The sequence below is a fragment of the Loxodonta africana genome, chromosome 10 (assembly GCF_030014295.1).
Source record: "Loxodonta africana isolate mLoxAfr1 chromosome 10, mLoxAfr1.hap2, whole genome shotgun sequence".
In the NCBI taxonomy this organism is placed as follows: Eukaryota; Metazoa; Chordata; class Mammalia; order Proboscidea; family Elephantidae; genus Loxodonta; species Loxodonta africana.
The window spans coordinates 89,503,312-89,511,923 of record NC_087351.1 but is presented as its reverse complement, the minus strand read 5'-3'; the positions used below and the strand labels follow the sequence as shown (position 1 = coordinate 89,511,923).

The 8,612-nt window shown below is 54.9% G+C and overlaps 1 protein-coding gene across 1 annotated transcript; it reads left to right on the top strand.

The window, feature by feature from the left end:
- Positions 1 to 1,255: 1,255 nt before the first annotated feature.
- ZDHHC22 (zinc finger DHHC-type palmitoyltransferase 22) lies at positions 1,256 to 7,298 on the top strand. Its single transcript, XM_003408788.4, has 2 exons — positions 1,256 to 1,962; positions 6,996 to 7,298. Exons 1-2 carry the CDS (start codon positions 1,437 to 1,439, stop codon positions 7,259 to 7,261), a joined length of 792 nt encoding a protein of 263 aa, XP_003408836.1. The 5' UTR covers positions 1,256 to 1,436; the 3' UTR covers positions 7,262 to 7,298.
- The last annotated feature ends 1,314 nt before the right edge of the window (positions 7,299 to 8,612 follow it).

Sequence of the window (8,612 nt, the reverse complement as noted above, 5' to 3'; positions counted from 1 at the left end):
GAGCCCGGGGCCAATGGCCCCCTGGGGTGGGCAGCACCTGGCTCCGGGTGGGCGCATACCGAGGGTGGTGCCGAGCCTCCAGCAACCACCTCTGAGCCAGCTCTGCGCTGCACCGCTGCAGCAGACAGGAGCCCGCGCTCCCCACGGCTGCCGAGGGTCCCCGGGGGCGCTGGCACCTGTAAAGGGGATTCCAAGGTGATCAGCCGCCCAGTCCGGACCAGACGGCCTTGACCGAGGCCCTGTGGCACCCACCCACACTGGGCGCAGCCGCCTTCCTAGAACTTTTCTCGCGCCTCTCCTTAGCCCCTGGAAAAGTTCTCTAGGGCGCCCAGAATCCTATTTCCCGGAGGCTTCTGAAGCTGGGCAGGAGCCGGGGCTGCAGGCGACCGGGTGGGGTGTGGCGGGGCTGCACTCGGCAGCGGGGGTTGGCCCCTCGGAAAGACTGGCCAAGCATCTCCTCTTGCGCCCTAGGCGGGCTTGTCGGCACCGAAAGGGTTTCCTCGCCATGGGGGTTGTTTGGGTTTCTCGGGCCAGGAGGGCGGGAGGCAGACGCTAAGGGGGAATTTTAATTTTGTCGCCTCAAATGAAAACGCTCTTTGCAAAGAAATAGCCAGGGCAGCCGGCGTCGTCGGAGAGATGAGGACTCGCTGATACAGGTATTCTGGCTGCACCCCCCACCCCACCCCGTGCCTGAGCTCGTGTTTGAACGAATCGATTGTTTTAATTGATTTTTTTTTAAGCCAGGTGGCAGCAGCTGCTTGTGTGCCTGTGTACACACAGACACACATAGATATAAACACAGATACCCAGGAGCACACAGATTACACGTACAGAGTCAGTCACAAGGAAACACACACACACACACCACGGGCCTACACGCACACGCACACATACCTCTAAAGAGGGTACCCGTGAAGTCCCTGCGCTTTGTCCCCGTGTGTGTTGGGGGGAGGGGGGGAGTAGGACTCCCAGTAAGTCAAATAGTGCATTTCTCTTTTCTCTCCTCACCCCACCCCACCCGAAATCCTTGGCCTTCTCCTCCTAAGGGGATCTAAACAAGAAATCCCAAACTCGGGCTCGTTTTCACTACCATAGAAGAGAGGAGCTCTCGGCCCGGTCCCCCATCCCCTACTTAGCGCAAACAAGCAGCCCCCTCCCTCCTTGTGCCTGACCTTAAGGCGCCAGGCCGCCGAGGTCAAGCAAAAACCGAGGGAGTTGGCACCCCGGAGTAAGTTCTGGCCCCGGGAGACCGCTGTAGCTTGGGGAGACTCACGCCTCCTTGCCTCCTATTAGGGACGTGGGAGGGGTGATTGGAGGAGGAGGTGTGGGGACGTGGATTTGCGCCGAGCCGGACCCACAGAGGAGCGCGCTAGGGCGCCCCCTGGACGCCGCGGTAAGTCTCCCTCTCGCTCGGGCCTGCAGGAATGTAATCGAGGATGCTGGCCCTTAGGCTGCTCAACGTGGTGGCTCCTGCCTACTTCCTGTGCATCGCCCTGGTGACCTTCGTGCTGCAGCTCTTCCTCTTCCTGCCCAGCATGCGCGAGGACCCCGCGGCAGCCCGGCTGTTCTCACCGGCTCTGCTCCATGGGGCGCTCTTTCTCTTTCTCTCTGCCAACGCCCTGGGCAATTACGTCCTGGTCATCCAGAACTCCCCAGACGACCTGGGTGCCTGTCAGGGGACCTCAGCCAGGAGGGCGGCATGTCCCCCACCCAGCACCCACTTCTGCCGAGTGTGTGCCAGGGTCACCCTGAGGCACGACCACCACTGTTTCTTCACCGGCAACTGCATTGGCAGCAGGAACATGCGCAACTTCGTCCTGTTCTGCCTCTACACCTCCCTCGCCTGCCTCTACTCCATGGTGGCCGGCGTGGCCTACATCTCCGCCGTCCTTTCCATCTCCTTCGCCCACCCCCTGGCCTTCCTCACGCTCCTGCCCACCTCCATCAGCCAGTTCTTCTCTGGTGAGTGGCCTTGGCAGGTGGGTTGGGCCCTAACTCAAAGTCCCTCACCCCCACCCCCAAATTTGCTACATTTAACAAATTAAAACACAGGGCAGCCAGTTAAAAATGAATTTCAGATAAACAACACATAGTTTTTTTGTGTAAGTATGTCCCATGCAATATTTGGGACGTCCAAACCCATTGCCATGGAGTGGATTCCAACTTATAGCGACCCCAGAAGAGAGAGTAGAACTGCCCCACAGGGTTTCCAAGGCTGCAATCTTTACAGAGGCAGACTGCCACATCCTTCTCTCACAGTGCAGCTGGGGGGTTTGCGTGGATTGGAACCCCTGACCTTTTAGTTAGCAACCAAGCTCTTAACCACTGTGCCACCAGGGCTCCTATTTGGGACGTACTTATACTAAAAAAGCATGCATTGTCTCTCTGAATTTCACATTTAACTGGATGTGCTGTATTTCATCTGGTGACATTTCCCTCACCCCATGTATCATCTCCTCCTCGTTCTTTTCTGTCCATTGCTCATAGAATCGTGGCAATCCAGGCAATACACCTACTCTGTGCCAGGCAGGGGTGAGTGCTGGCCATGCACCCCTGTGAGGTATACCCATGCTATGTCCCTTCTCTGCCTGGCCCCCAACTCTGCTTACACATTCCCCAAGGACTTCGCTTTCCAAAGGTCTTGCCAAGCACCACAGGAAGGTTGAACACGGTGACAGCCCAGCCCCAGCAGGAGACTAAACCCCACCCTCCTTCCCACTCCCTTTGCCCCCACCAGGCTTGTCTCCAGCCTGCAGATGGCTCAGAGCAGGAGGCACTCTGCCTGAGTTGGAGCCATGTTTAGTGATTCCATCTCCACCACAAAGAGCCATGAAACCTGCGTGGGATCAGATCCCCCAGGAGGCTCTCAGACCTGCATGCGCCAGGCACATGAGCCACCACACTGGTGCTCAGCTGGGCACGCTGGTGAAGACTGCATTTTATGTAGCATGCACCACGGAGTAATCTCTTATAACTGGCCCTAAGGGGACCCAGCTCCTGGTGGTAGCTCTTGTCACTTTACCTGGTCTGAAATTTGCCCCATCTCAGTTCCTTCTACTCCCTCCCCATCCTGGCTTTTGACTCTGACTGGCTTGGTCTTACAATAGGTGACGTGTGTATATGTGCGTGAGTGTGTGTAATTGTTACTCCCGTTTCTCAGATGAGGAAACTGAGGTTTAGATGGAATTCAGTGGCTTGCCGAGGATCATACTACTACTGAGTGGCAGCATCTGACCTGCCGCCGGGTTTTTAGACCACAGCCTGATGCTCTTCCTCAATAGCACAGGAATGCAGTATGTTCCCTCAGTCACTGATCTTTCAGCGACAAAGACAGGCAGGGTGTAACCATTTGCACTGACCTTTCAGCGCAAGGTCAAGATTATCTTGATGTGCCTGGACTAGGCGTTCATAAAAATTCTGCTCCACTCTGGGGGAAGCCATCATTTTGGTCTTTGGTGGGGCTGGCACGACTTCCTGCAGCCCACTTCTTCCCAGGCATGGAACTGTCATACCATTTGGCAGTGAGAACACAGAGGCCCAGGGAGAACCCCGCTATGGGGGCTGCCTTGAGGGATGGTGGCTGAGCTGGGCCCAGAACTCAGAGCTCTCAGGCCTTCTGGATCTGGGTGCTGGCAAAGGAGGCTGATGGGACCAAAATAACCAGGACAGGGGAGAGTGGGTGGGTGGGTGGGCTAGGGGGTGGAGTGTGAGCACAGGCAGGTGGAGGGATGATGAGAGCCAGAGAGCCTGGTTAAACTTTCTTTTCCAAGTAGTCTCATCACATAAAAATGGGTGGTTGTAAAGGGAGGCTCATAAAATGAACTGGTTCATGATAAGCCTGGGCCTGAGGCCTGTCTGTATGTGCCAGGTTTGGGGGACAGGAAAGAAAAGAAGAAGGACTTCTTGCTGATGGGAGAACAGAGCCAGTCTCTGCCTACTTTGGGGCCCAGAGCCCTGTTCAGCAGAATGAAGGAGCCCCATCTTGATCTTTCCCCTTTGCCAGCCTTTCCTCTTTGCCCTGGCCACCCTCCATGCCTCCGCCACCCCCCATATTCACCCTGCCTGCTCAACTTCCACCACCACCCCACCATTTTTTCTTCCCCAATCCTCAATCCAAAGGGTTGAGCACTCATCTTCTCTCACATGCCCAGGAGGACAGGTCAACAAGAGGGCGTAAGAAGGCACAAGTTGTTTAATAGAAACTGAGTGTCCCCAGCTCTAGTACTGCCCCTGAGTCAGATGAGCTGCCAACACCTGGGATGGCTGTGAGTGTGGGCCCTGCAAGCTAGAAGTGGGAAGGGGTCTTCTAAAGTGACGGCGGCTGCTGACTATTGGCCTTTGGCTGATGCCAAAGAGGTAGGGGACTGGCCAGTTAGGTTCTAGAAGAATCTTCTCTTTTGACTTTGTGTGACCAGTACAAGTTGTGTCACATCTCTGAACCTCAGTCTTGTCATCTGGAAAATGGAGATGATACCATCTGACCTGTAACATGGCAGGTGGAAAAGTACAGAGCATGGTGGGGACCACTGGAAGGCCCAGTGGGAAGGGAAAGGGACTAGTGTTTAATGAGCATCTATGATGTGTCACCCACTGGGCATGTCTCATTTCATCTAATCCCTATGAAAAGTCTGCGAGGTAGGTATTATCATGTCCATTTTAAAGATGAGGAATCGGAGGCTTAGCGAGGTCAAGTTGCTTCAAAGTCACACAGCTTGTGTGATTCCAACCCAAGATTTGGACTCAGGGCTGTTAGTCTCCAAAGCTTATGCCCTTTCCACTGCACCACACTGCCTCTCTGGAGCTCTCGCTAGAGCTGCTTCCTGATGAATGAGCCACTTAGGGAGGGAGGGAGCTTCCTGTCCCCGGATGCATTAGAGAAGATGCTGGATGTTGGTCTGTCAAAGGTGCTATAGATGCTTGCTGGGAGGCAGGGGAAGGGAAGACTGGATGGTGCAACCTTTCAGGCCCTTTAGGAAGAGTCTGTGAGTTTCTAAACGAAGCATAACGATCATTAAATAGTTCAGAGGCACCAAGACAGCCAGGCTAGGCAACTTCAAACACTTCGAGAGAAAGAAGGTCCCCAGAATAGCCTTTTGTAGCTGCTGCATGGGGCCAGGAAAAGGCCGCAAGGTCTTCCTCGTGCCTTGTTTTAGTGCCAGAAAAGAAGCCTGTGGGAAATAGCTTCTGTCAGCCCAGGCTTATCCCTAGGGCTGAGTTGCAAGGCAGGCCTGAGCTTGACAGCTCTGATGTCTCACATCCCAGCTCGAAGGCGGCCTTTGCCTGTCAGCATTCCTCGAGCCCAAAGAGAAGCATGGCCTGTGGTCCTCCATCCCACACGTGGCTGCCCCAGCTCACCTGTGCTGACAAGGAAGAAGTGGGTCAGAGGGATGGTGCAGCCCCACATGAGACCTGTCCTGCTGCTGCCTTCGTGCCTGTGGAGGGGCTGCTCTGCATGTCAGCTGGAATGAGCTTTGCAGCCCCTGGGCAGCTGGACTGACTTGCCTCCAACTTCGCAAAGAGAAACCTGCTATCAAAGCTCCCAGGGACGAGGGCAAGAGGAGGCTGCTAATGAGCAAACTTGAACGAGGTCTGCCTCCTCCCTGGCTGCTGAGTCCACTTGCTGCTCAGACTAGACAAGTTTTAGAAGCCCAAACCTCAAGGGTCTGGAAATTGGAGCCTGGGGAGACCAGGGAAGAGACGGACTAGGAGAAGCTGGGGGAAGGGAGGGATACTGTAGAGATTTGCAGTGGCAGAGTAGGTTGTGAGGTGGGGTCCCTGGAGTAGGTGGTGTGTTACAGGGAGAGATGGGCTGAGGAGGGCTTTTGAGTTCTCTCCTGGGCCCACTCCCCTGGCTGCTGGGCAGGACAAGGTAGGTGTCTTTACCACAGCTGCCAAAGTTGCAGCTTGGAGTTGCAGGACTCCAAGCCCTGGAAATGAGAAGGGGAAAGCTTGGTGATTTTAGGAGTTAAATTCGAGCCCCTATTGGATCTGCTAAATGGCCCTCAGCAGGAAGCGCTGCACTGAACATACGCCAGAATGGTGATCCATCGGCACACAATTCCTTGACTTATGGAGTCCTATGAAATCGATATTATTATGCCCATTTTATAAATGAGCAAGCTGCAGTTTAGAGAGGTTAAGAAACTTGTGTAGGCTTGAAACTGCTGGAATTCAAACCTAGCATAGTCCGGCCGCTCGAACTTTGAGGGAGAGAGTGGGATCTCTTACTCAGTGGGTATTGAAAACCAGTAATGGCGAGTGCTTGGTTTGGAGGGGCTTAGGGATAGTCCTTCCCCAAGGCAGGGGGCTAGATTGCGTGACCTTGGGGACCTCTTCCAGCGTTAGCAAGCTCCTGTTGATGGAACAGCTTTGGCCTAATGTTCTTGTGGCCACGCTGCACCCTCGTTAACATTAATGGCTGGATTATTCTCTCAGTCGGTGCTCTGCGCTGCCCTTGGGCCAAGCTTGTGATTTATTCTTCTCAGTGGCTAGGCCCTGCTCTCCATCCTGGTGTCACTTTCCTGAGTCCTCCCAGCCAGTGCTCCCAGCCTCACAGGGAGAAGGTGCTGCAGTCAAGCCAGCTGCCTGGGCACTGGCTTCTTCTCAGCTCACCCTTCTCTCCTGAGTAAAGCCCCTTCTCCCTACTTCCAGCCCAGAAAAAGCAGACAGAGATGGGTATCCCTGACTCTACTGAGATGTTCACAGCATCCAGATGCAGAGAAGCTGAGGGCTCTCCATGCCGAGCTCATCAAGCTCCTTCCCTTCTTCCCTGCGCCCCCAGGTCTCCGCTCTTGCCTCAGGAGCCATCAGCGCTATGGAAAAGTTGGGGCGACCAGCCATTCTTCCTCTCCCTCCCTGCAGCGCTGAGATTGCTACAAAATGTGGCTTCCATCTCATTAATCTCCCTCCCTCCCTGCGGAAAGCGCCTGCCTGGATTGCATTTCTGTACGTGGCCTGGGTATAAAGCGGGTCTGGTGTCTCCCTTCCCCCTGCAGGAGCTGTTCTTGGTTCTGAAATGTTTGTCATCCTCATGCTCTACCTCTGGTTTGCCATCGGCCTGGCCTGCGCTGGCTTCTGCTGCCACCAGCTGCTGTTGATCCTCCGGGGACAGACCCGCCACCAGGTGCGAAAGGGGGTTGCGGTGCGGGCCCGGCCCTGGCGCAAGAACTTACAGGAGGTGTTCGGGAAGAGGTGGCTCCTGGGCCTGCTGGTCCCCATGTTCAATGTTGGAAGCGAGAGCGCCAAGCAACGGGACAAGTAGCAGACCCTCCCATCATCTCTCTTTCTCTCTGTCTTGATTCGTCCTGCATATAAGACCACACGCCCTTGAGTCCACCCATGACCCATTACAAGCTTGGGCTGGTAAAGTCCCAGCATCCACCCCTGGTCTGTGACCCGTAGAGAATATTGCTGACTGGTGGATCATGACAAGGAGGAAAAATGGCCACCCAGGCATTGCTAGGTTTCCCACTAGCCAGCCAGGTGGCTGCTAACTCTTAGGATGCCTCTGCTTTTATTTCTTCTCTTTGGGGGTCCCTGCTTTTTCCCTCTGCCTGGCTCATCCACTCTCTAGAGAGTCTGATATCATCACTGCTATCTGCTAGAACTCTTCCTCTCAGCCGCCATGCTGGGAGTGGGCAGTGGATTCTTGCTGCTGGTAGGAGGCTCTCCTGGACTTTGAGGCTGGCAAAATGTGTTTAGAATTACCACATGTGGGAGGCAGCCAAATCACCATTGCCACCTGCTAGGGAAGTTGGGGAGGGATGGATGTGTCCTTGTCCTCTCTGAACTTGTAGGAAGTGAAGGGAAAGAGAATCTGGTAGCCTGCTATCCCACTCACCCCCCAGCCAAGTTGCAGAGCCCTTTCTCTGGGATATGGCAGCCAATAGCCTAGTTCCCCTGTCCACCCAGGCTCAGTGGCCACCCAAGCCCAATCCAGAACCTGGCTGAATGCTTGCTTGCCTTGGCACCCTTCCAGCCTTTCCCCTGGGTCTCCAGCCTCCAGGTCTTTGCTGAGAAGGCCAGGAAGGAGGGGGAGGAAGAGGAGAGGTACAGATAAATGAGGGAGGCATGTGATTACCGTATAGAGGGAGAAGATGTGTGTGTAAGAGAGAGAGACAGACAAACAGAGTGAGAGGTGGCTGGTGGGTGAGGAGCATTGTCATGGACACAGAGTAGGGAGGAGGGGGTCATGCAAAGGCTGGGATATTTGGGGAATGAGAAGTGGGAGGGGCAAATGGATTCATTTCTACCCTGTATAAAGGATGTGGTTCAGTGTTGGAATGGCTGCCTGGGGAGCCATGCCCGCTTCTGGAGGTATCCCAGCAGGGACTGGGCAGTCATCTGCCAGACATGGCCTGCAAGGGATTTCTGCACAGGGCCAGCCTAGACGAGCTTAGAGATCCTCCCACCCTGAGATTCTGGTGACATCTTCACAACTTAAGGCCCAGAGACAAGATCAGTAGAGGTGCCTGTGAGTTACTTGTTTCACGATGCAAACTTCTGGGACCCAACCCATCCACTGAAGAGAGTTGCTGGAGAGACAGGATTACCTGGATGTTAATGGTAGTTGAGGGGGCTGGAATTTGAGGAGAGGGTCAGATGGGGGCAGA

Excerpts from the sequence above, each read along its gene's own strand:
- ZDHHC22 (XM_003408788.4), top strand. The coding sequence starts at position 1,437 with ATGCTGGCCCTTAGGCTGCTCAACGTGGTGGCTCCTGCCTACTTCCTG. Across the intron at positions 1,963-6,995 it reads CATCAGCCAGTTCTTCTCTG|GAGCTGTTCTTGGTTCTGAA; the intron begins GTGAGTGGCCTT and ends TTCCCCCTGCAG.